Below are 26,667 nucleotides of genomic sequence, written 5' to 3'. Positions count from 1 at the left end.
GAGCAGCCCTCCATCTCCTGGCACCTCCTTGCCGCTCAGGGCACATGGTCATGCCTGCACTCCAACTTTTCCAGAGGTGATGGACTGTGGGGCTAATGAAACTCGTCCTTCAAGGCCGCCCTCATGCACGAGCCCCTTCTAATCCCTAATTTGTATTATTTTGAGATGATGCCCCAGACTGTATATGCTTCAGGCTTCCGAAGACCTGGGTCTGCTCCAGCTCTGCCTCTCACAGGGGGAGAGCCTAGCAAGGGGAGGGGGCGCCAGGCTGACAGAGGTGTGAGTGGACTAGAGGATCCCCCAGTGGCCTCTCTGGCCCCTTGTTCTTGCCAAGACACCTGGGTTCTCATTTGGCCACTAACTGTGTGACCCGTCATTTCCCCTCTCTGGCCTCAGTCTGCTTATCTGTAAACAGGGGAGGGGGACAAGAGAGGTTCTAGACTTTGAAGGCTGACCGCCCATTAGGACCCTGTTGGGGGGGCGGCCTTGCTGGCCGCTGCTCCCAGGGCCTCGGGCCTCCCTGGAGCCTGTTCACCAGCGTCATAAAGGAGCACGGCCTGCTGCGACACGGGCCTGGGTCTGGGAATCATGCCCCACCCTGGGGGGTGCCTAATTCCACTGCTGGGGGTGGGGGGAGTCCCGATGTGTGGGATTATGGGGGTCCCAGAGAGAGACCCCTGGCTGGGTACAGAGCGAAGTCGTGCCTCCTGTTTCCTTCTGAACTGGGGATCCACCCAAGCCAGGTCCACCCGCATCTCTGTCTAACTGGTCTTCCCTACACCGGGGCCTGAGTTCCTGCTGAAAGCATGGGGCTCACTCTTCATTAAGCAAAACCTAATCCTGGTCACCATGGGGGAGGCTGAAGCAGCAGAGGCGGCCACTGCCTGGGAGTTCACCCTTCTCTTGTGGGGTGTGGGCGATGGAGTTCGATCTGGGTTCGACTCCCAGTCCTCTTGCTTCTTGGCTGTGTGGCCTTGGGCAAATGACTCAGTCTCTCGGGGCCTCAGTGTACCTTCAAAACAGGGAAACTAATAACTACCTCATAGGATGACTCTAAGTGTTAAATGAGATAATGTGTGTGACCCTGCCCGGCATTTGGCAATGCCTTGTGGCCACTTGCTATTACTATTATGCTCTCTACTCTTCAGAAGGGGGACAACTCAGGGGCTGCTGCCCTGGGGGTTCTGGGAGGCGGACAGGGGCAAGGCAAGGGGTGAAGTGAGATGGAGGTCTTAGCAGGGGGTACTACCTGTCTGCCGGAACACTGGGACGCCCAGACACCTGGGTCCAGCATGGCTCCCTGGGGTGAGCAGCAGAAATGAAAGCCCCTCCCCTTTCCATCCCTCCTGGCCCAGGTGCGGTGCCCTATGGGCAGGCCTGGAGCCCATGGATGAGCTTGGGGCCCTGGCAGAGGCCTTAGTGGCCAATGGAGTAGGCCCCCGAATCTGTGGACTGCTTCTCCTCGGTGGTCTGGTCGCTGGAGCACTCTGGGTTGGCCGAGGCAGTAACCTTCAGCGTCGTCTCGTCCACCTGCAGGCGGAAGGGCTGGTGTTATCGTGCTCTAGCTGTGGGCAAGACTCCCCCTGCCATGGGACTCTGCTTGGCAGATGCGGCAGTGGAGGCTCGGGGCCCCGTTATCAGGGAGCTCCAGCAAGACTGTGTGATCCCAACAGTCTGAACAACCACGAACCTCACGGGCCAACCGAAACCTGAGCTAACTCATGGCAGAATTTGTCCTGCCCCAGAAATGGAGAGGGGACAGTGAGTGGATCAGGCCGTCAGCAGTGATGACCCACAGACCGCCCTGCATTCTTGGCCAACTCCTTCTCTTCGGGACCCCCAATTTGCGCTGAGGCCTCATGAATCCCCTTAAGAAGCCCCCAGAAGGGGGAGCCACTGAGAGTCCCTGGGGTCTAGGGGTGCCCAGCTAGTCCCTGCCCTGTCTCTCTACCTCTCATGCCTCCCCACCTCTCCCCTCCAGCTCACCTCCTCAAACTTCTTGGCTTTGTACTGGTCGGCCCCCTTGAGGAAGTTGAGCAGGATGATGTCACAGAGGACAGTCCCCTGGAGGAGAGGCAGGGCGGGCTCAGTGTAGCAGGAAGCAGCAGGCTGGGCAGTGGGGAGGACTGCCCTCAGGCAGACGGCAGGCCAAGGGTGGGCGAGTCCTCCAAAGACACCTGACTGATGTTTCCATTTGGAAAAACAGTCCTGGGGCTTTGCAGGATGCCTTCATCACCGACCTCTCAGCTCTTGGCAGTGACCGCAGACCAAGATGCAGACAGAGGACTTGGTGGGAGAAGCAGAGGGTGAGGGGGTGGAAGTCCCCGGGAGCAGGGCTCGGTTCCTTTGGTCTGTGGAACCCTGGAGTCCTCTCCTTCACCTTCTTGGTGGGGGAGCAGGAACTTGGTCCCAGGTGGAAACTCCCGCCGCCGGGGAGGCTGCTGCGGGAGGTAGTGAGCTCTCTGTGACTGGAGGTGTTCCAGCAGGGAGGCGGTGAGGGAGACTGAGGCACCTGGCCAGAGGTTGGACTTTCCATTCTAGGCAGAAGCAGGGCATCATACCTGGGCCGCTCCCCCACCCCGACCCCCAGCTGGAGCCCCACCTTGAGGGGCCTCCTGTCTGAGGCGGAAGGGGCTGAACTCACCACTCCCACGGAGGTGAAGGCGGCCACAGAGCTGATGATGGTGGGGATGATGTTAAACTTGCCAGCCTGCAAGCGAAAAGACCAAGGCGGGTGGGCAGAGAGCCCAGCACGAGGTCCTGAGGCTTGAGGCTGAAGGAGGACCCCCAGCCAGAGAGATGGTGGAGCGGAGGGCTCTGGGTCGACCAGGAGGCCCCAACCCTTGACCGTAGCAGTGAAGAGACTACACATGTGACTCACGGAGGCTCTCAGAGCTGGTCAGTGGCAGGACCTTGCCCCCTCCCACCTCCTGGGAGGAGGCTCTTGAGGGCCCAAGACTGGTCTGGGTTTCCTTCCCTGCCCTCCCCCCATCTGCCCGGCGCAAGGACTCACATTCCCGTACACCAGCACGTCAAAGCGGATGCCGAAAGCCTTGAGGAGTGTGCGGTACTCACTGCCATTCTCCATCTTGTAGTACTTGGCAAACCTGGAAACCAGAGGTAGAAAGTGGGTCCCACTGTGAGCTCCTCCCTGAAGCGTCGGGGTCCTCTGGATCCTACAGCTCTCACTCACTGAGCATCTCACCACTAGTTTGCTGGACACCAGCCGCCGTCCTCCCCGTGTGGTTAGCTGACCCTCTGCGCAGTCATCCTGGGGCCTTGATACCAAGGCAGCTTCCCAGCCCCACCTGCATCTCTGCGCCGGGAGCCCAGGACTCTGCCTTTTAAGCAATTTCCCTAGATGATTCTAGTTGTACAAAAGTGTGAGTCTTGCTGGACTCCAGGCTTCTTTGGTTTTATTTGTTTGGGTATCCCTGGGCTTAAGTCCCTGCAGATGGTCCCCCCACAACAGGCTTTTCAGCGTACTTGGGTTCAAAGCCTGGCTCTGCCACTTACCAGTTGTGCAACCTTGGGCCAGTAACTAAACCTCTCTGAGATTCAGTTTCCGCTTTTATGACTGGGAATGATATGGAAGTCCTGCTTCACAGGGGTGCTGTGAGAATTGAGGGAAAGCATACAACCCAGGGGTCTAGAACAGTGCCTGGAACACAGTAAGCACCCAGGGAAAGCTTGATGCTGTTGGCTGTTATTATTGTTGAAGAAATACATTTATAGAACAGTTTTTAAAAGCCTTGCTGGATAGGGATGGGATTGCTCTATTTTTCAAGTGAGGCTCTGAGGAGGTTAAGAGACTAGTCCAGGGTCACCCAGGGGCTGAGACTAATGCTAGAGTTGCCCGAGATTATATCCTCTACCCCTTCTCTGCCTGGGCTGCTGGTGCCAGGAACCGTGTGGGGGACAGGTAAGAATGATCATCTTCAAAGTGGGGGCATGAGCACCTCACTGTGAAGATGTCTGGGGAAGGGGTGGGGAAGGGACTGCCTGTGGCTTCACAAGCACTAAGAGTGCAAATGGTGTCTGTCTGAAGCCAGTGCACGCCCCCTACGGCCCTACCCATCATAGGCAAAACTCTAGACTAATCAGCGAAGTGTAATGTCTTGAGACCACATTGGACCTGCAGCGGTGACACGGGCTCCTGACGCCAGGATCCCAGAGCATGGCAAGGGTTAAGTGAGATGATGGGGTGAAAGGGCTCAGAAAGCCCCATAACTCTGTGGGGTTGACATGGCTCTTATTTGGTGCCAGCTGTCTCCCCTTCAGTGTTTCCGATGCCCGGATTCCCAGGCCTCTCCCACAGAGAGAGGCATCTCCTTCCCCGCAGGTGTCCGTGACTGTGACAGCCCTCCCAGGGCTATTTGCATTCGGGCAGGGAGAGGGAAATGCTCGGCTCAAGGGCACAGACAGCAGAGGGGTCACAGGCGTGGGAGCAAGGTCATTTTGGAGAAGAGTCATCGAAACTCATACAATGTCAGCCACTGTCTGCTCTGGCGGAGCAGAACTCTGCAGCCGGGAAGAAAGGAGTCTGAATCCTGGTTCTACCCTTTTCATGTGACTCAGAACAGCATCTCTGTTCATGTCTATGACATGGGGGTGCTCATGCACCCCTCCGTGGGTCTGTTAGTGAAAGGGGTAAACACCAAGACCCTCCCTTTAAGACAGACACTGTCGCAATCCTAGTGTTCTGGCTGTTACTCCACACCTATTCTCTGCAGGGCCTGGGAGCCTGGTCTGCAGACCCTGCCTCCATCAAGCTCCCTGCCCTCCGGTTCCCGGTGGGCTCCGCAGTGGGAGGCATCCACAGGCCATCGGAGGGTCGGAACAGAAGAAGAGTTTAACAGGGTCAGGAAGGAGTCCAGGCTGCATGTTTTCTTGCCTGCCTGTGCCTGGGCATGGCTGGAGCATGTGTGCCCACACGGTGCACCTGCTGTCCCAGGCTGAAGAGTAAGCCTGAAAGCTAGTCAGTGAGGGAAAGTGTCCCCCCAGGGAGCCTGACCTGGGAAGGTGCGTCTTACAGACTTTGCAGCCAAAGAGGGAGGCAGAGAAGGCAGGATGATCTTCTTGAGACCGAGTCCCAGAGTAAAAATGGGCCCCGGGAAGAAGACCGAAGGAAGCCCAGCTACTTAAGCCAAAGAACCGAAGAGCTGGAGGATAAGGGGAGAGGCGAGGGGCTGGGCCAACTTTAAAGCCGTGGTAGGTTATGGTCTGGGTGGCAGCAGCAGAGGGCTTCCCAGACCCAGCAGAATGGAGTGGGTTGGGCTGCACCAGCAGGGGATCCATTCTACAGGTGGGGAGAGGGAGGAGAAGGTAACTGGCCAGAGCCGGATTCCAGGCTCTGCTCTTAACCCTGAACTCGTTGCCTCTGAGCTCCGGGTGGCTGGAAAGGAGACAGATCTCCAAGCCCTTCTGTATTCTGCGTTCTGTTCACGTCACTGGAGAGCTCAGGTTCCCTGTCTGGGAGATGTGGCACCCGATGTCCTCGGGGACCGGGAGGGTCGGGGGTGGTGGTGAGACTGTCACAGGTGTTTGGGGCAGGGCAGGGCAGGGGCTAGGGCTGTGCTCCCGAAGTCTGCATTCCAGCCTGGGGCTGCAGCCATGAAGAATGCTCTCACATCGACTCAGAGAACAAAAAGTCAGCACCCTGGGCACCGTGTTCAAAGCGAAGGCTGGCTAAATTTATCTTGGGGAAGAATGTGAAGGGAACAGGGAGAAAAACCAAAGCGGACTTGGTTTTTCTCCAGCACCTGCCTTCCAAGAGGCAATAAGCATGATAAGATCATTATCTCACCAACCACCCACCCTCACAGGAGGGTTGGCAGGGACTGGTTCTCCTCCTGGGAGGGAGGGAGGAGGAAGAACAGTGCTCAGGGAGGGACGGCGCACACTGAGCACCTACTATGTGCCCAGCACTGTACCACGTGCTTTTTACACTTACCATCTCTTTTAAGACCCAGCTCCATGGAGTTGCATTCTGTTGTCCTTCCCCTTCTACAGATGAGGAACCAGGATAACACAGCTTAAGCAATTTGTCTAAGGTCTGCAAACCCAACAGTCAGTTCCAAACTTGGGATTCAAATTCAGGGAGTCCAGTGCCAGAGTTCACACCGTGAGCCAGCATTCTAGGCTGTTTTTTTGTTGCCTGATTTCTGTTAGGTCGTGGCTGATTCCTTTCAGTTCTCCAGCTGGGATCCCTTTTGGATTGGCAAGGCGGGTCTCGACGCCTAGTGTCCTTGGCTCAGAGGAGAACATTAGAGCCATGGAGTGTGGGAAGGATCCCCCAGCCTCCTCCTCTGAAAAGGGCATGCGTGGAAGGACACCCAGCTTTGGTTTTCTTGGCTGAGAAACGTGGTTGGCGAGAAAACCACCACCGACACCCAGCCCGGCCCAGTCCCCCTTCCTTGCCTATTGGCAAGAAGTGCCAGCCACACCACACCGCCTGCTTTCTCGGGTTTCCTGGACACACCCTGCAGACACGGACTTCTTGCCTGGGCCCATGCTGTTCCCTCTCTCCTTCCCTTCCTGCCTTGAAAACTCCTACTCATCCACCAGGGCCCAGCAGGTACTCAGAGCACACCTACCCTACGCCAGGCACTGTGCTAGGCCCCACTGACACCTTGGCAAGGTCTGCTCTCACCTGAGGGAGAGAAATATTAATAACAACACACCCCCATACTAGCTAAAGTCTGACGTCAGGGCCGGAGAGGACAGAGCACCGTTCGAAGAGCATAAGTACTGAAGACCGTCTGACCGAGGCTGTGAGCCAAGGAAGGCTTCCTGTAAAGCGCCGTTGGAACTGAGGCCTGAGGGATGGAGGGTTGAAAGGTGCGAAGGCCAGAGGTGGGGGCCGCTTTCCAGGCTGTGAGGCCCATGAGCCCCTGTGCTGGGGAAGGACATGGTGTCCCTGAAGAAGCTGCAGGAGCTTGGTGGGCTGGAGGACAGGGACGGGTGGAGAAGGCTGGGTCCACTGCTCGGGGCAGGAGAGACGCTGCCCGCATCGCGTCCCAGCTCCACATTCTGCGACCTCACGCCTGTAGCTTGAAATTGACCTGGGGGCTGTATTTACACCACAGAAATGGGCAGACATGGTGAATCAGGTGTTTTCCTTTTTCTCCAGAGCCCTTTATCAGTGTGGGGGGGGGCTGTGGAATCCCGTGTTACCTTTCTGGCCCCTGCAGGACCCAGGCCTCTCGCGCGGTACCTGCAGCAGACCGCACTCTACAGTTTGCACCACTGACCGAGCTCCAGATCTCACCGCCTTTGCCCGAGGGCCTCCCTGGGGCAGTCACAGGCAGGGTAACTGCTTTCTGAAGCAGCAGTGGATTCCTGACATCTCCCAGAATGAGTTTAGCACCAACATTGGCCTCTGGGTTTCCTCCTCTAAATTCTCCCATTCTTCAGGCGGAGCCAGTGTAAGGTGGAAGCATCAGGCAGAAAACATTCCGATCGGGCAGGTGGCTGGGTGGGATCTGGGGAGGGGAATCGGGGCTCCCAGAGCAGAGAGAGAATCTGCCGGTCGCGCTTACCCCATGCTGAGCGCTAGGCTGGAGGCTCGAACACCTGTTCCTTCATTCAGGCCTCACATCGACCGCTCGTGGAGCTGCTGTTGGTGGAGGGGCTTTGGAATGGGACAGTCCTGGGGCTTGAACCGTGGCTCCGAATGAGCTCATGTAAGCCGAGGGAAAGTCCTTCGTCTGCCTGAGCCTCGGTCTCCCCAGATGTGAAACGAGGGTACTAGCGAGAGTGGTGGGCTTGTGACGGAGGATTCCGTGAGCTGCCGGCTGTGAAGCTCAGAGTTTTCAGTGCACGTCATATGGTGTTCCTCAGGCTGGAGAGAAGCCTGGCTGGTGGCTCTAAAAGCTCCTGGACCTGCCAGGGGCCTAGCTGGGATGTGAACACCAATGCCCACCCCTGCCACTCCCCCGAGAGACGAGCCAGAAGCAGACTCAAGGGAGGCCTCGGTGAGCAGGCAAGAGCTGATGCCTGGGAAAACAGCTGAGCTGCCGCGGGCTTGGCTGCCGGCAGCGGTGGAAGGAAGCCAGACAGTCCCTGGTGTGCCCACCACTCTCCACGGCTGACCTGCCTCCCTTCCTCTCTGGTTAATGGGGGGCCTTGGGGAATGGGGGCACTGGAGGAGCCCGAGGGCGGGAAGATGGTGGGTATGTGGCCCACTGTGTCTCCTGTCAGGGATCCCAGCTCTCGGCCGGGCTCCCGTTCCTCCTGCTGGGGCTGCAGGGCTGGGGGTGGCTTCCTGCTCCGTTAGGCTCTGAGTGTCTCAGCTCCCTTTTTGGGCGAGTTTCTTCAAAACCCCCGCGGAGAGAGGGGCGTGCCCATGGGGACCCTCCCAGAGATACCTGTGCTGAGACCAGACAGGACAAGCCCAGCACAGCCCAGAATCCAACAAGTGGAGACCTGACAAGGCTGAGACACTTGTGTGTGTGTGTGTGTGTGTCTGCGTGCACGTGCACGTGATCTCTTGGGCCCCGAGCAGCAAAAGATAAAGAATGGGGAAGTACAAACATCTATTACCGTAATAAATCACTTGTCAGGTGTGCTTGCGCCAGGCAGTGTGGAAGCTTTGTTCGGACGTGACGGGTCTGTAAATAAGAGGCCGCCACCAGCACCTTCCTCAGGCACCTACCTGCACTCATTCAGACTTTCAGAGCTTGAAGGGAACTTATCACCTCGAAACAGCCCATTTCACAGAGGAGGAAACTGAGGCCCACGGAGGGGCTGAGAGCTGCTGAAAATCACACTGAGCATGTGCGGCGAGGTCTGAGACACAGCCTCCTGCCCCGCAGCCCGGGCTCTCTCTGCTTCACTTTTGCTTCATCTTAAGATGAATAATTATTTTTTCTCGGCTTGCTCCAGCACGAAATATTTTTCGCATAAATATTTTGTTCTTGGGTTCAGGTTTATCATTTCCACGTGATCACAGGAACTAGTCTCCATCGTGTTTGTCTCAGCCACAAAGCCTGACGGAATCTGGCATCGGAAGGCGTCTTCAGAGCCCTCCCCTCGTTAGCCACAAGAGTTTCGCTGCCACTGCCTGGACCCCCCCCAGAGAGAGGAAACTCGCTGCCTGTCGGAGCAGCCCAGTTTCAGCCTTGGGTGGCTCTGGCCCGCAGGAGCGCTTCTCCGTGCTGGGCTGACATTTGCAGTAGTCGGCAGTCGATAAACGTTTGCTGAGGGGAGAAGGTTTTTATCACGATGTACGCACCCCTTGGAAGCTCTCAGACATCTGTTTAGAAACGATCCCATAGAGTGATGGAAATTCCTTCCTAAAGCAAGGACACGTAACTGTTACAGGAAAAATAGCAACAAACTTGCAGGATCTGGGTCGGACTCGTGAGGGAAAACTTGGGCCTGGAATCTGAGTCGTCTGAGTGAAGGAAGTGGTGTTCTCCGCGAAGCTTTTGCCTGGTGAGAAGTGATTTTGCCAGCTGAAATAGAATTTTACAGTTGATTTTATACTGATAGGAAAATATCTCCTGGCAGACTCACTGTGTGGGGGTGGGGCAACATCCTTGGAGCAGGCTGGGACGCCTTCGCTTAGAGAAGACCCCGAGCCATATTTACTTACGCACGTTCTGGGAACCTCTTCAGCTCCAGGGGCAGGCACTTAAGCAATGACTGGTGGTTGATCTTTTTATAAATATTGCTATTAGTTCATCTTGAATGAGGCAGGGAAGGATCAATGGACATGGAGCTGAAAGAGGTAGCTGAGCGCCAGAGGGCTAGCTGTCTGCTCCTGGGAGTAACCTTTTTGGCCTCAGTTTCCTTGTCTGTAAAATGGGGATAACCCTACTGGTCCTACAGGATACCCGTGGTTACCAGCACATGCTTGGAGGTTGCGGGAATTGGAAATTCCAGGCCAGCACTATTTGCTGTGTGGTCTTGGACAGATAATGAAACCTCTGAATGTTAGGTTTCCAGCTATAAAATTCTTTCTCTTTGGAGTCGATGAGATAATCTGCAAAGAGCACCTGCCTGGCTCACCGGGATGTGTTTGATGAGGGTTAGCTGCTGTTTCCTACCAACAGAATTGGTTGTCGTGGGGCCAGGCTAGACCTGAAAATTATAAAAGTCTGTATAAATTCGGGATCGCTCTGATGGCCTCTCCTCCCACTTGAACCTAAACAAAGAGGAAAACGGATCATGGCGAAGGCAGGCAAAATCTACCCCCATCACAGGGGCCTTCGAGTGTCTCTGTGGAGATGATGGAAAGTGGCTGCTTTTAAAAACACATATTCTATGGCTTTTGGAAGGAGAAAAACCCAGATTGCAGAAAGAATGCTCAAAGCCAAGGGCGCACTTTCGATTCCGTCTCATTCAATTGGCCTAAGATCTTGCTGATCTGCACGTTTCTGCATGGAAGCAGGGAAGACGCCAAATTTCCGAGCTCCAGGAAAGCTGCTGTGGGTACATTTCCAACACGAAACCGTCACTAGAAACACCTCCAGCATGAGGAACATCTAGCAGCTGAACGAGTGTTTTTTGTCCCAGACACCAAGACAGGAAATCCAAAGCTGCCTTGCCTTTTCGTAGCGAAGCTGCCTTGGGCTTGGTTCTGAGGGCTCGGAGGAGAAACGCGGATCTGATGTCGCTAAATGCACCGTTTTTGCTTCTGCCCCGTCGTTCCCGCCATCATGGCTGGGCCTGTCTCTCCCGCTTGCTTGCAAACGGTGTGGTTGCAAACGATGTGACGGTGGAAGGTATGCCGGAAGCAATGGCTACAGATCGATCGGGTCCCTGGGTTTGAGTCCCCATGTCCCTCTTACTTAAGCTGTGTAATCCTGGGCACGTCTCTGTCTTCCTGAGCCTACTATGGGGGCGTGGGCGTGAGCTGTGAATCCTGTCAAAATAGGCGCGAAAGGCTTTGCAAACCTAACTCCATGGGCTCTCAACCTGAGGTCTGGGGATGGGCTTTTCAAGATCTTCAGAGCCCCGGAGTTTTATGCCTCATAAATGCAGAGAAAAAGCACTGGAGGGAAGCCCGCCAGACTGTCCCAGATGCTAACTTCCTGTAAGGGGAGAGAGACTGGAGGAAGGAGAGGGCGTCTCCACATCATCCCTCCTATGTTTCAGGATCGCTTGGATTTATTACTCGGAGGATGTTTTTATATCTTACTTGTAGAAATAAGTTGGCTTTTTTAAAGCAAAGAAAAATGCCTGCAAAACTGCTCATGTGGATGGATATCTGCATCTTAGTGGGCATTTGGTCCGTGAATTCACCCAGGGGATACAAGGGTTAGAGACCTCTGAGTGTTCATGGAGGAGATCTTGGGTTCACGTGTCTGCCTTCCCCACCCTGCCCCAGGCTGCCTCCGCTGGTGGCTTGGCCGAGTCACAGCTCCTGTCCCCACAGCGTGTCTTTGGGTTCTAGGAATTTGCTTCCTGCCCTCTGCCCTTCAGACCTGGGCAGTCATCTGGGTCCCGTTGTGGTCCCGGGCCCTGCGCTATCCTTCATGGTTTCCCTACACCCTGCCCACACCTTTGAAACAGTCCCCTTATTAAACTCTCCTCACATTACCCATTCTGCATGTGCCATCTGTTTCCTGCTGGGACCCTGACTGCTACAGTATTTTTAATCTTTGTACCATCTCCCCCCATCTACGCAAACGCTCTCAAATACATTCACCAACACCCTCAGACACACACACACACACACACACACACACACACACACACACTCCCCACTCAGGCACACGCCACACTTACACACTCTCCCACAGATTCACATTCGTCCCCTAACAAACACACCTGCTCGCTCAAAGACACAATACTTGTGTTCACATGCACCACTGCCTGATCTCTGCGCCTTGGGGGAGGTCGGTCCCTGGTTAAAATCCTGCTCCAGCGAACGGAGGGCCTCCCTGTGAGGCGAGAACCTGGCCCTTGTCTACACCCCCTGCTCCTGGGGTCCTGCTGACTCTCGCCAGTTCTTATTTTTCAGAAATGCTGTCCTTTGCCCACTACTAATCTGGACAGACCCACCCATGCCACACTCTCAATGGGCTTAGAAGGAGGCTTCAGAAAAGTACCGAATTAAAGTGGCTCCTGGAGGGTTAGCCATACGGAATAAATAGAGGAGTAAAACCAAAACGTTTCCACCAAGTTTCAGGGAGGGACAGATGGCAGTTTCAGGAGATCACACAAATAAAGATTAATTTAGGTGGACGGCATTAGGTAATCTGGGTAAAAGTTGAAGGGACTCACATTCTGACTCAACACAAGGTCACCTTTCCAATCACTGGAGCTGTCAGTGAGAGACCGACCATCTTGCGAAGGGGGCCCCATGTCTGGGGCCATGTCACAGCGAGACTGATGTAGCTAGAGCTGTAGCTACATGCACATGTAGCTGACCTTGAAGGCTCCTCATGATACCCTTGTAACCCTGGGCAAGTCACATCCCCTCTGAACTTTCTGCTTCCTCAGTGGTGAAACAGTCACCTCAGCCTAGGGATACCCCAGGGGTCCTCAGTGGCTGCAAATTCTCTAACTCTCTGATCCTCCGGGCCAAGAGCTGTAAGAAGCAAGGGGAGGGGCATTTGGAAAGGAGCTGCAGAAGTAATTAGTGATGGAAATGAGAATCTCTACTGCCTCTTGCCTGAATGTGCAGATTAAAACAAGGCTGACTCTTGGCTGAATGACTGCATCTCCTCCAGAGCAAATGGCAACAGTAGGACATTTGAAAAACTCTGGCCTCTGTTAGAGAGGGAGCAGCAGACAATTTTGTTTGGGGGACAGAAAGCCAGACCCTGAGTTGTGCCTCCAGCTGCTACTAGTCCTCTAACCTCTGTGGACCGCGGGTCCTTCGTTTTTAAGCAATGAAAGTATCAACCAAATGGGCTTTTTTTTTTTTTTTTTTTTTAGGATTCATAAATGTGAATGTCCCTAGCCTTCCTGGCTGCATGGAAATCATCCAGGAAAATGTGTTTGTGTCCAGGCTCCCACGCCTACTGGCCGTGTGACTTGGGGAAACTTGTTTGATTCCGCCAAGTCTTTGTTCTCTCGTCTGTGAAATGGGGGGATTGTGGCATCTGCTTCACAGAGCGGGTAAGGAACAACACGCCAAAGCACACGAAACCCTCGGCGCCCAGGGTGATGACTACGGTGCCCACAGATCAGGAGATTTGTGGGATCCGAAGTTCTACCGTTATCAGACAGAGCAGTGCCAAACCTGGCTGTGACCTTTATTCTCTGTGGCCTCCCCAACGTGGGCACTTAGCTCAGCCTCGGGGCTCCATGTGGTGCCAGTAGCTTGAAGGCAATTCGAGGGTGGTGGGTGGGCACCCAGGGGAGGGACCTGAGGGGCCTTGGGAAGAGCCCTCTTCTCGTCACAGCTGCCAGATAGTTCCCCATGCCAGCGCTCTGGAAATTCTTTTAAACTACAGGGGGGTTCAAAACGAGCAGGTTTGCCCCTTCCTGCTCTGGCCTGGGAGTCTTTGGTGAAGGGCTTAGTTATCTGGGTCCACACCTCTCGGACAGCTTCCCATGAGCCCCTGGGGGTTAGGCTCAGGGATCCTCGGACCTGTCTGCCCAAATACAGCCTAAGCTAGTTTATGACCAAGTCCACCTCGCATTTTGCTGTGTGGGGTGGGGGAGGGGGGACTCCGGGAAGGGGAGTCGGGGTGGAGGGGCAGCTGAAGCCCAAGATTGGGAACTGGAGGTGGAGGACCCCACACCGTAGCTTCTTTAGATCAACGAGCCTCTTCTAAATCTGTGTGGCACCCGTAGTTGGGGGCTTCTTCGTAGTTCACATTCTTCCTACGCTCTCCTGCCAAGTAAGTTATTTGGGAAATTGAAGAATTCCCACTGGCCACAGGGAAGTTATGAAGATGAAAACTTTGCATTTGAGATCCTGAGAATTTTATTAATATGTTGCTATTTTAAGACACCATACAAATATCCTTTGTATTGATTTCTCTGTGATGTACCCACTGAGTAAATATGCCGATTTCTGCCAGGGAGCCGAACAGTATTTTTAACCTACTTTAAAATATGTGTTGTTTCCTATGGTTTTTTAAAGTTTGGAGTTGATTATGAAAGCACTTTCAAATTTTAAAAAATTCTCCTCTCCGGAGACTATACATATATATTTTAAACTATTAAATATAAAGTTTTAGATGTACTTTTAGAACTACAAATAAAGGTAAGAAAAAGGAGAAATGATTATTTTTTTGCTTACGTCTGCCGTTCTGTTGGAAACCACCACCACCACCTAGAAAGTTCGAGTAACAATTCTTTGAATGTGTTACTGAAACATATTCTTACGTGTACTTTTTTCCCCTGATCCCTGCCTATTTACCCAACATCCCCGGTTTAGTGTATAGCACCGTTGTACGTCTTCAAAGCCCTCCCAGAAATCTCAGGGAATTGGAAAATCGAGGGCAAAACAGAACAGAGGGTTGAAGCTTTTCACACCTTGGCCAATAGGATCCTCAAGATAACGGTCCTATTGCCATTTCCTAGACGGGGGACATTAGGATAGGAGAAGATCAAGGGCTGGTCAGCTTCAACTGGTTCCAGACAGTTAACCCTGGGTTTTCTCTTCCTTTTCTTCAAAACAAGGGTGATGGGAGGGGCTGTCAGGGGAAAGTCCTTATGGCTCAAGGCCACTGGGGATCGAAACTAGATGATATTGAAAAATCAGCTCGAGCTCCTGCTTTGACCGGTGCAGAAGCACTCGTGACCATGGTAGTGGTGATTTGTGACCCAGATGGAACTTCCTGGTTATGAACAGAAAGACAAACTTTCCATCTTGTAAACTGATCCCACTATAGCCCTTGCTTTGTGGATCAAGAAACCTTAGATAATGCAGGTACCAGAGAAGCGCTGCCAGGGCGTTTCTTGGGCACATGACGGCTTTCGAGCCCGAGCTAAGAAAGGCTCAGAATCACAGCCCACGCTCTACTGGGAGACCTTGGTCACGTGCCCTGCCTGCGGACCTGGCCTATCCGTCTCCTGGTGGTGACAGAAAGCGCTTCCTGACTTTGAGCCAACACCTGATGGGGGTGCGTGGGGCCTTTTCTTCCCCATGTGCATGGCTGCTGGAGGTGTGACTTTTCAGGACAGCTCCTGCCTTCTCCCAAGGCCCCAGGAAACCGGGGATTACCTGAAGTTGTAGCCTGGGGAGACGCTGCTCTTCTCGGAAACGCCGTCGAGCCGGGTGAAGGAGTATTTGGGGATGCACTGGTCCCAGGCCCTGTCCAGGTCGCACACCCAGCCGATCTTAATGCCGAGGACTCCACCCTGTAGGAAGGGTCCAGCTATGAGGAGGGCTGTCTCCACCGCCTGCCAGGGTGGGGGCTGCGGGTCGTGACACACAGACGCGTGGTTCTTCCCACTCTCTAGGTGGAGGGGAAGCGATCTGGCAGACAGACATTCCTTAGTAAACAACATATGGCAGTCAGGGGTGTGGACCTTTGGGGCTCTAGATCCTGCTTTTGTCCTGCGTCCCTTAGCAGCAATCTAGGATCCACTTTCCCATTGTACGGGCTTTTTCAGCGCTCTAAGGTCAAGTGTGACGGTGGGAATGGGAGACCAGGCTTGGCGGGAAGGGTGAGGGAGGCAGGCCCTCCGGACGAGGGGTGGGGACGGGGGCGGAGGAGCACACGGTGAGGCCCAGAGCCAGTTGCAGGTCTGGAGTGCTTCCACTAGGTGGCGCTGCTGCCCAGCCCGGCTCTGCCCTCCGGTTATTTCCAACCTCCACCTGCTAAAGGGGTCCCCCGTCCTCCGTTAGGTCCTCACCGTGCTGGCCAGTTTGGCAAAATCCTGCCCTGCAAACTTGACCACATCTCCCACCCGCAAGATGGGGCAGAAGGGGTCCTTGTCGGGGTGGAAGCGGCATGTCTTCATGTCTCTGGCTGTCAGGTTGGGAAGGAGGTTTCCCCTGCGGAGGAGAGAAGCAAGGCCAGGGCTGGCGGGAAGACAGGCCCCGCAGGGGTCTCTAGCCTTTCCGGCCTGGGCAGCGCGCTCTGGGACCTGATGTCTGGGACGCTCGCGGGCTCTGTCACCTCTGTTCTTGCATCTTCCCCGCAACTTCTATGCCCCTCTCTCCATATCAGGGTTGAGTGTGTTGGTATCTAATATCCCCAGCTCCTAGGCTGGGGGTCTCAGGGGGTAAGAGTCGCGCCCAAGTTCTCTCAGCACCTCCGTGGTGCCTGGCATTGTGCTTTGCCCATGCCTGATGCCCACCGAGGACTTGGCGTGTGAAGGAGTCAATGAACTCCTAACTAGTGGCAAAGGGACACCCCTGCTTGGGCTTGACGTGGGAGGTAAAAAGAAAGCTCTTGGGCCTTGACCTTTGGAGGTATCCGGGTTCCAGGCCCAGGCTGAACTTGTGCCTCACCTGCCTCCAGCAGAACTCCCATCCATGGGCTCTGAGCCCTAAGGCGGGAGGCTGGCTGAGAGGTTGGCCCCAGAGCCCACCCAATACTTGGTGGTCAAGGCCAGGTGGGAGATTGGGAATGGGAGCCCCAGGGAGATGGGCAGAGGGGTGAGCAAGTGTGGGGAACCATGTGGACAGGATTCTCCACCCTCTGAAACTGAGCTGGCAGGGTAGGATGGGTGCCCCGCTTTCTTCTTTAGGGAGGGAGCTGGGACTCACTTCTCAAAGTTGAAGAGGGGGAAGCGAATGCTGTTCTTGATGAAAATAGTGAAGTTCTCGGCTTCCATCATGACAGGCCTGTGGGGGGAGAACCAGAAAATCTTAGCTTTTGGGGATGAGGAATGGGAAAAGACACATAGGGCTTTTGCCCCAGGGACCACCTTTTCTGGTGGACGTTTCCCACCAGGCAGCTGGTCATGGCCTCTGGGGCCTGAGGGCCAGGGGAGGAGAGTGGCCGGTGAGGTAGGGAAAGGTGCCATCCTGAGGCCACTTCCCAGGCCAGGAGTGGACACTACTAGGGGTACCTCTGAGACCCTCTGCAGGCTCAGAGATGCAGAGCTCTCCCTATTGGCAAAGGAGAGCTGGGGCAGGGTCCTCACATTTCCACTGTGTCCACCTCGGTGGGGCACCAGCCCTGGATCTCACAGGTCCGGAGCACAGAGCTGTAGTTCACACACCGGCCCGTAAGGATACCTGAGACGGGGAGCCACATATGTTGGGTGCCGGCCTGGACCTTTGCTTCTCCCTCATCCCCACCCCACCCCTCATCAGAGACCACCCCCTGTTTAGGGATCCCGCAGGGGAGGGGACAAACAGGGAGGGCAGGGGAGGTGGACCCGTGGTACAGGAACCCTGTTGAACTCTTGCCTTTTGCTCCTCCCAATCCCTAGACCAAGCCAAGGGGACTTAGACCACCCCAAAGGCCCTGTTCTTGTTCCCGGGGCACAGTGTACTCCTCCTGGTCTCCAAGTCTTTGCTGTAGCTATTCTTTCTGCCTAGAACGTCCTTTTAAAAGCCCTTCTATCCTGCCAACTTCTTGTCATCCTTTAGGGCCCATCTAGAACATCGCTGACTCTAGGAAGCCATGTGGGGTCCCCTACCTAGAACCAATCCCTCTCCCTTCCCCAGTGTCCGTGGTTCCCCCATGACAGCACTTGCTCCCTCATGCACGCCTGTCTGTCACCACGTCCCTGGGCTGTGAGCTTCTCCAGGGGCAGCAGAGGGCCTTAAGTGCTGGAAGAATGACAAGAAACAGGCCAGCTCCCACTCTGTCCGCCATGGGGGCTGTGCTACCTTCCAGGGTCCCACTAACACCCTGGGGCTGTGAGGGGGTGGAGAAGGGCTGCACTCACCCCCGCCCGGGAACCGCTGAGGCCCACACTGGCTGTCTGATACACAGCGGTACTTCTCCTCGCTCTGTGGGGAGACAGGTCTGCAGGTGGGTGTGGGACCCTGCGCTGGCCCTGGATGAGCCCTCTGGCTCCCAGGGCTTCCCCGTAACCAGGGGCCTTTGGAAGGCGGAGATCTTGGGACACAGCTCCAAGGCTGGAACTCCAGCCTCTGTGTGCACCCACGCCCCTCCCTACCATCGGTCCCCACCCCCAGTGGTTTCTTTTTGCCCTGCTTCATCCAGCCTCCCTCCCTCCCCTCACCTCTGGGCAGAATCCTTGCATCTGGTTTTCAGTGACTATCATCTTGGTGATGATGACAAAGACAGAGGTGCCCTTGGTAGGAGAAGGGAGAGAAAAAAATGCACCAGTACCAATCTGTGAGGTGGCCATTGCTATTATCCCCATTCTACAGATGGGGAAACTAAGGTGGGGGGGTAAGAGATCTGGCCAAGGTCACAGGGCTAATAAAGGGCAGAGGTGGGCTCAAGTCAAGTCCAACCACCCACCTAGCTTCTCCTGCTCCTCTGTGTGTTGTGTTGATCACAGGATGAGTGTGACAGAGCCTGAGAAGGATCCTGATGCCTAGTGCTGCACTCTGGAGGGCAGCCCTCCTCCCGGCCGCTGGGGAGGGGTTTCACTGATCACTGATACCACTGGTTTGGGGATCCCATCGACACCCTCCTTGCATTGCCCCATCACTGGACATCCACACGTAGCCCTGGGATAGGGGGACCATACCTGGGGTGGGGTCACATAATCAGACACGTCCATGACTCTGTTGGCATAGCGTCCAAAGCCCTTCACCTTGGTGACGACTGAGGACTCAATGGCCGTGTCCCGCACTTGGTAAGCCTTCTCGTGCAAGAAAACCCACCTGGGCAGGAGAACAGGGGGAGAGCAAGAGAGGAGGGTCTAGGCCCATCAGACAGAGGCTGGGAAAGTTTCCTTCCCCAACACTAGACCGCATGGGGTGTCTGGCCTGGGGAAGGCCTGTGCTGGAGGTGAGAGGCCTTGCCCTGGGTTGGCTTAGAGTGGTATGTTCCCATCTTTCCCTTTTCCTGCTTCAGGACCATTTGTAGACATTTTCCCCTACCTCCCCCCGCCCCCAACCTGAAATTTTAACACTAGAGATATCAGCTATGTGCTGTATGTGTATTTATTTGTGTTTTACACATAAGAAGAGTACGATTTTTTTTCACCTCCCCAGAACAAATTTTCACCCCCTTGAGGGCGACATCACCCCTTTGCCAATGCATCATCATTCCCGCAGACTGGGAGGCCACCTCTTTGGCAGACAACTGGGAAGAGAAGGAGCAGAGGGTCTTAAACCTCTGACCCAGAGCATCCCAGGCTTTGCTCATGGGTATATCCTAAGTGCCGGCACATAGTAGGTGCTCAGTAAACAAGTCGGTGAAGGCATTTGGGAGCTGGGTGCTTGGAGAAGTCTCCCTCTGTGCAGGTGCCAGAAGGAGGAAGGGAGGGGCTGAGCCTTTCCCGGGCAGGTAGGAGGCAAAGGCTGAAAATCTTATTCCTTGGAGCGTGCTGCCACCCAGTGGACATTTACCTGTACTGCGGCCAGAATCTGGGAGAGCCTCTTTTCTTCCTTTCACCCCCACCTCCCTCCCTGGACTAGGGCAGCCTCCCGCAGCAGCAAGAAGAGCCTGCAGGCAACTCTTTCCTTTGCAGTTCTGTGAGGGGCCTGCCTTTCTCATCACAGTCCTCAAGGCTTCAGCCACTCCCCGCCTCCATAGCAGGCTTGCAGCCTGTGACCAGCCCTATCCGTTCCAGACAGCACGCAGGTGGGCAGATGCATCTGTTGCTGTCCTCATCGTACAGACGAGAAAAGGTCATCAGATGAGTTCAGGACATGCCGCACACACTCTTAGTCTTGGAGAAACACTGGTGACCTCTTCTAGAATTGGGGAGTGTGCTTTTGGAAATGTTGGACAAGGGTCACTTTCTGCCTGCTAACCAGGAAGGCACAAGGTTGAGGATGAGGGGAAGGAAGGAACCGGAGACTGTGTAGTGCAGAGAACACAAAGCTGGGCACGTGCTGTGCTGGGAAGCCGACCTGAGGACTTTATAAGGAGGGAGTTGGGACTTCAGGCCCAGGAGTTTTCCAACCCCAGAAAGTTGTCCAAGAGCAGACTGCTGTGGGAGGTGGTGAGTTCCACATGCCTGGGAAGACTCAAGGAGATGCATTCAGTTGGGAGGTGTTTGGATTGGATGACCTCTGAGGTCCCCATAGAGGGGAACAGCTCCTGGGTCATGTGTGACAGTCACACAGGTCACAGTGACCTGTGGGATGGGCACATGCCCATATCATGTTCACGTGCACACGGGCTGGTATTTGCAAGAGACTCTTTGTTCAGTTTTCAGTGAGAGGGCTGGGAGTTATCCCCATCGTGGGGCTTCCCTCCTGCGCTTGAATTCCAAAAGCTCCCTTGAGTGGGACTGAAAAAGTGGAGTCACAGTGGGCAGTGGCGGACAGACAGCTCCTAACCTGTCCCCTGTTTTATTGTTGCTGCCTTATAGCAGGCAGTGTCCTGAGGAATGCACCATTCGGAGCAGGGCACAGGCTTGTAGAAGGCTCTTAGGAACACCCTGCCTGTGGGGGATGCGTGGACGTTTGTGATCCTGTGTGCTTTCCTTTCCCAGCACTTTTCTTCTTTCTTTTTTAGAAGAGGAGAGGTTTCATCAAGTCTCCTAAGGAAGTTTGGGTCACATAGAAATCTCATCCACCACCTTATGTCCAAATGAGTATTTCCAGCTCACGGCCAGGGTCCCTGCGCCGTGGAGGGAGTGAGGTTGAGGACCCAGATCTCCCTGCTCCCAACTCAGTGCACTTCTGTCCGGAGTGGGAGTTGAAACATGCCCTCTGGAGCCTCAATGTGCCTGGCCACAGAATGGACACATCTCTGAGTGGTGATTTAATGACACGGTTTCTTAAGGCCCCTTACCCTATCCTTAAAGTCCAAGAACATTTGCCGATGAGAAGCAGGGTTCAGATGATTATCATCTAACCAACACATCCCACTTGAGTGCTCTGTGTGGTAAGGGTTCATTGGGTCCTTATCCCGACCCAGTGAGACTCCTTTGTTGTTCTCCTTATATTACAGATAAGGAAACAGAGGTGCAGAGTGCTGTGCTAACTTGCCAAGCCGGTAGATGGGTTCCCACCCAGGCAGACTGCTCAGAACCACCTCACATCCTGAACGGGATCCTGGTCCCTGTGCGTCTGGCCCTGCCGGTCCCAAGGGAACATCTGCAGCCTTGGGAAAGTCTTAGGAGGAAAGGCCCTAGGGCTCGAAGAACAATTAACCTATCTATTTCCTCCCATTTCTCCTCCTTCAAGGCTCTTTCTTATGCCAGGGGGTAGGAGAGGCCACATCAGAGTTCTCTCTCTGAGTTAAATAATAACTGGAAGAATTTCTGTGGCCCCTTGGGGCCCAAGGACATCATCAGTGCAGCTCAAAATAAGGGGATGCTTCATTTCCAGAACAGAGGGGCTGAGTCTGTCTCTAGAGGCCAGGGCTGAGGAGATGGGGCAGGACTAAGCCTTCAATTCTTGGCATTTACTCGGCTGCTCTGACTTATTTTTTTTCTCATGTTCCTGGTTTATTATTTATAGAGCGGAAGGCGGGTGGCAGCTCCTTGGCAGGTGGGATGTGCAGGAAGGAGGCCAGAGCAGCGTCCTGGCACCCTTCTGTCCACCCCCATGGAGTCAGGGAGGAGCCCGGGGAGTGGGCGTGGGGAGTATGTGCTGTGCGAGCCAGGAGGAGAGGGGTCTCTTGGGAAGGTGTGAGCTGGGTGGGGATGGGGGCCGTGTGCCGGGGAATCTAGGATATGGTAATAGTTGGCGTCTATTAGCGAGTCTCCCATTTCAGGCAAGGCACTTGACATGTTCTCCTTGCCGTGTAACTCCCTGGGGTCGGCATTCCTAAACCCATTTTCCAGATACTTAGAGACTTAGAGATGAATGGTGACCTGTCCAAGCCCCACTCCTATTTGGATCACAGCGAGGTTTCTAACCAGAGGGTCCTGTTCCACGGTCTCCCCATCATGGGGTTGCAGAGAGGCGTGGTGGGGGAGACCAGAGAGGCGCTCCTCTCTGCACCTAGAAGACGGGGGTTCCAACAGGTCTTCCCGCCATCCTCTCGTCACCTGGTGTCCCGCGGGGTGCCTCAGGGTGCCACCCGGGGCTGAAACGATGGGGTGGTGGGCCAAGAAGGTGGAATTCCGGGCCCTTCTCTTTCAACTAGAGCAGCTCTTGTGTTTAAGCCGGTAGGTGTATTGTGTTTGTTGAGCTTCTTCCTAAGAGTCAAAGTGAGGCTTGAGGCACTGAGGTGGCTCTGTCAGTTGGGCACCTGACTCCAGATTTCTGCTCAGGCTGTGCTCTCAGGGTCGGGGAACTGAGCCCCGCAGCAGGCTGCGCACTCAGCATGGAGTCTGCTTGTCCCTCTCCCCGCTCTCTCTCTCTGACCCCCACTCTCAAATAAATAAATAAATAAAACCTTACAAAAAAGAACCAAACGGAGGCTGACGATTATGAACCGCGCGGGCCAGCTGTGCAGATGGTGAGTTTGTGGATCAGGCCTTGCAGGGGGAGGACGGGATGGGGAGAGCAGGGCTGTGAGGGTCTGAGGCACCATCAGCTGCCACCGGTGCTTCTGAGGACGGAGCATCAGACCGCTGGGAATGCCCCTCTGCCGGTTCGCAGCGAGGTGGCTTCCTTCCAGGAGGCTCTGCAAACTAGCTCAGGCCGTGCAACAGCCAGCACTTCGGGGAAACTCAGTCCCCAGGATCTCCTGTGTCCTCTGCAGCTCCCCATAGGGCCCCCTAAAGAGACCGGCTCTTAGGAGGTTCCATCGCACAGAGGAGACTGGGGATTGCCACTGGGCCCTGGGAAAGCCACGGGAGAAACACCACTGGCCTCTCATTGCACCTGGGTGGGTAGGGGACACCAGGCGTGAAGTGGTGTCAACTCCAGACAGGCAGCAGAGGCTGGCGCAGGGGTGAGAGCACATGTGGAGACAATGAGCGGCCGTGTTGCGGTAAACGCATGAGAGAAACAGTTGGCTCCTGTTACATGTGGCCTTCTAAGACTGCATCTGGTCTACCTCGCAGGGATACTACGGAAGAGATTCAACCGTTCGTTAGATGTTAACATCACAGCATTAAAAATCCTCCAAATTCTACTGAGTCCAGGCCACCATTGTCTCTCTCAACAGGACTGCACTGCGCCATTAACAGGTTACCCTCCTGCCTGCTCCGGTCCCTTGGTGAATTAGCCAGAGTGATTTTCCCAACTCAGATCTCATGGTCTGTCTCCCCCTGCCCCTGCCCCCAGACACACACACACACACACACACACACACACACACACACTTCCCATCCATTGGCCCTGTGTGTAAAAACAAAAGCTCTGAGGGTGTCTGAGGTCTGGCTGGGTGTGACCGACCCCATTTTACAACCACTCTTGCCTTTGCTCCCTCTGCTCTAGCCATAGGGACCTTCTTTTCTTGTCCCCATTTGCCTGGCTCTTTCCCTTTGCAGAGCTGGCTTGAAGCCTCTTCCTTCCCTTTTTTCTCCTGGGTTGCTCTCACTCAACCTTCAGATCTTGGCTTGGGCATCTTATCTCCGGAAAACCTTCTCTTGGCTCCCGGACCAGGTCAGGAATCTCCATACTAGCCGCTCTCCCAGCACTGTGCACCTCTTCTTCAAGTCTTGAGCCTCAGTTGAAATTTTACATCTGTTTGTGGAGATTGATTAACGTCCGTCTCTTGCATCGTAAGCTCCATGAGGTTGAGGGCCCTCTCTGCTTTGCCCATGTTCTATGCCTGGCATGAAGAAATGCTTTATAAATTTCTGCTAAATTAAAGACAATGGATTCATGGAGTCCTAATGGTGCATGGGCTCATGTGCTCACAGATGGGGCTCAGGCCGGGGGGCTGGGCCACAGACTGCATGGATGTAACTGGAAGGAGCTGCTCCGTGGGGAGGAGCTGTCAGGCTGAGAGATGGATAGGGTTGGATAGCAAGACGCCAAAGAGCCTCTCATGCTTGTTTCTGCAGGCCAGGCTCCAGCACTGGGGGTCAGAGCATCAGATCATATCACGATGAGGGAGAGACAGGGGCAGTGGGAGAGTAGAGCAGGCTGGTCCAGGAGCTGTCTACCAGAAGGCTGCCTGGAGCCAGCAGAGGCAGGAATGTGCTGAGGCAGCTTTTGGACTCACCTGGACCACCATACTGTCTAGCGGCTATAAACAGCGACGGCATCGCATACACACGTGAACGTGGAATATTTAAAAACCAGCTTTGAGCCAGCCTCTGCCGATGCGGACGTGGAGCATGTGCAAGCATCGTAGCTCACAAAACCTCGAAGAAGTTGGAAGGAAGCTTCAAGGCCGGTTTTCCTACCCCAAAGCGGGAATGCTTTCTCTAATATCCCTGAGAGGAGCCCTGGACGTATAGCCTTGCCGACAGCGGCCACAGAAATGAGTCCTTCTGGCTCCCACAAAGCACGCAAAGCAAAAAATCCCTTAATCCACACGCCTGCCCACTCTTCCACACACTCCTCTGACCTTTCAGGCAAGGAGGCCTGCGCTCGTGCAGCTCCAGCCCACATGCACACCGGATGGCTTCTTTGACTGACTCAATTAACTCAGGACTGTTGTCAGTGGCTTGCTGTTTCTCGTACACAGAGCCATCGTCTCAGGCAAGACAGAGACTGCACACCGGGAAAGAAAACCTCTAGGGGTTGCTGCCTGTCATTTCTGGTACCCACCGCTGTCTGTAAATGACCACAAGAAGGATGGAACCTGTGTTTTCTCCCCAGCCATTGTCTGCTCCCTCCCTGGCCCTTGGAGCATACACGTGTGTGTGCGTGTGTGTGTGGGGGGTGGTGGATGCCTCTAAAGGTGGGAGCTGAGAGGAGGTGTTCGGACCACTGGCTCTTAAGCAGCTCCCAGGATGGGTTATATGGTATAAAGTCGGGTAGCAGTAGAGAATTTATGCTTTCTGGCAAAGGGGAATGCTTCTGGATTCATGAGGAGGGACCCTGGATCAAATCAGAAAACCCACCTTCCCCTAAGCAACTCTTCCCTCGAGTTATTTGTGCCCGTGTGTCTCCCCGCCCCCTCCCAAGGAGCAGACACCTGGCTTTGTCTTACCCTCCAAGAGCAAGGGCTTCTCCCCTCGCCTGGTTCTTTCATCATCTCCTCAAGCCAGGAGGGGAATCCCTCGTTCCAAAGCAGTCCAGTTCTCTCCTTCCCACCCCACCGTGCCCTGATCGACCCATGCTGTCTCCCTCATGCTAGTGCCTTCCCTTCCCCTTTCCTGTGCTCCCTCATCTTTGTGAGACCCCAAAGCTTTGGCTGAGGAGACTGGGAAGATGTGAGGGTGGTTTGTTCTCTGGGGGAGCAGGGAAGAAGGGAGAGGGGAGATGGTCACTTGGGACCTCTCCTGGTGGAGGCTGGCACCAGGGCAAGGATTCCAGTCCTTGGGGTGTGTGCCTAGAAACCACTCTCTGACTCCAGAGGATTTACTGGGGAAAGGAACTAATGTGGGGACCAGATCCCTGATGGGGGTGGCAGAATCCAGTCCTTGGACTCCAGGGTAGAGACTGTTTCCTCGAAGAGAGGAGAAGGTCAGGCAGCTGGACAGCAACCCTGACGGGACACCCGGCAGCCCTCCCCTGCTAGGACCCAAAGGGCCCCAGGACTCACCCCACGAAGTAGGAGATGATCAAAAGCTGGACTGCCCGGTTGATGACCCCAATGGTCCAGCTCTTCACAACCACTGACTTGGTGGTCTCGTAGGTGAAGAAATCTGACACGCAGTTCATGCTGAAAGAGCACTCAGGGGTCACTCAGAAGGGACCCAATGGTGGCCTCAGGAGGGACAGGGAGACAGAGATCAAAGCCTGGAGGGGACAGCTTGGAGGAGGCTTGAGGAATGGGGAGCCTGTTCTTTTAAGTCAGGCAACCCTTGCTCAGTGCCCAGGCTCTCTCTACCCTTGGCACTCTGGGCTGTCAAGAGTCCAAGGCCAGGGCGGGGGACCCCCTTTTTGTTCGTCTCCACCCCACTTCCCTGTGATGTCACGGCAGGGGTGGGGTCTCCAATCCCCGGCTCCTGATTGCCTGGGATGCAACCGGCTAGGGCCCTCTGGGAGTCATGTTTTATCTGCACTCTGTCTACCCTTTCTGTTCCGTTCTCTTATGCTGCATCTCCATCCCGGCTCACCAGCGGCTTTCATGCTCTCCTTAAAAGCCCTTGCAATGCCCCAGCTTTGTTTTCCTGGGAGTTTACTTCTCTGAATCTTTCGTTTGAGAACATGCTCCTGGAAGGCTGGGGCTGTTTCTGTCTTGTTTCCTAGTTTCCTCAAATCCTAGAATTGAGTGGGAGCTCAATCCCTAGTTACTGAATCCGGGTGAATGCATGTTACGGGCCGGTGCTAGAACAGCTAATTCCCAGAGGTTGAAGTGCTGAGGTCAGGGAGCAGCACAGCCTTCCGGCCGGCCGCCTCTTATCCCAGGGCTCAGTTAGCAAGCGGGTATAACTAAGTCAGATTGTCAGGGAAGTCTTGAATTTAAATATTCTGTCCTAGGGGCGCCTGGGTGGCTCAGTCAGTTAAGAATCTGCCTTTGGCTGGGGTCTTGACCGCAGAGTCCTGGGCTGGAGCCCCGCCTGGGGCTCTCCGCTCTGTGGGAAGCCTGCGTCTCCCCCTGCCTCTGCCTGCTGCTCCCCCTGCTTGTGCTCTGTCAAATAAAGAAATAAACTCTTAAAAAAAAAAAAAAAGTTCTGCTCTAATGTCTTCACGCAGGACAGGTACCATCCATCGTTCTGGATGCGGATCGCCGTGGTTAG

General features: G+C 54.8%; 1 protein-coding gene across 1 annotated transcript; it reads right to left on the bottom strand.

The window, feature by feature from the left end:
* Nucleotides 1-350: 350 nt before the first annotated feature.
* On the bottom strand, nt 351-26,442 carry P2RX3 (purinergic receptor P2X 3). The gene is made up of 12 exons (XM_032359012.1): nt 25,527-26,442; nt 18,538-18,673; nt 18,061-18,132; nt 17,761-17,824; nt 17,008-17,101; nt 16,628-16,705; nt 15,769-15,910; nt 15,134-15,270; nt 3,014-3,107; nt 2,645-2,710; nt 1,987-2,064; nt 351-1,530 (listed from the first exon to the last, which is right to left on the bottom strand). Exons 1-12 carry the CDS (start codon nt 25,643-25,645, stop codon nt 1,417-1,419), a joined length of 1,194 nt encoding a protein of 397 aa, XP_032214903.1. The 5' UTR covers nt 25,646-26,442; the 3' UTR covers nt 351-1,416.
* Between the last annotated feature and the right edge of the window lie 225 nt (nt 26,443-26,667).

This window comes from Mustela erminea, chromosome 9, assembly GCF_009829155.1.
Source record: "Mustela erminea isolate mMusErm1 chromosome 9, mMusErm1.Pri, whole genome shotgun sequence".
NCBI classification, from domain to species: domain Eukaryota; kingdom Metazoa; phylum Chordata; class Mammalia; order Carnivora; family Mustelidae; genus Mustela; species Mustela erminea.
The sequence above is the reverse complement of the archived record's forward strand: the minus strand, read 5'-3'. Positions and strand labels throughout refer to the sequence as shown.

What these genes read in the sequence shown, in the direction of transcription:
- P2RX3 (XM_032359012.1), bottom strand. Translation starts at nt 25,645, where the DNA reads ATGAACTGCGTGTCAGATTTCTTCACCTACGAGACCACCAAGTCAGTG. An exon ending in ATTATGTGACCCCACCCCAG is followed by an intron (nt 18,133 to 18,537) that starts GTATGGTCCCCC and finishes TCTCCTACCAAG; the next exon opens with GGCACCTCTGTCTTTGTCAT. An exon ending in TGCAAGGATTCTGCCCAGAG is followed by an intron (nt 17,825 to 18,060) that starts GTGAGGGGAGGG and finishes GTCTCCCCACAG; the next exon opens with AGCGAGGAGAAGTACCGCTG.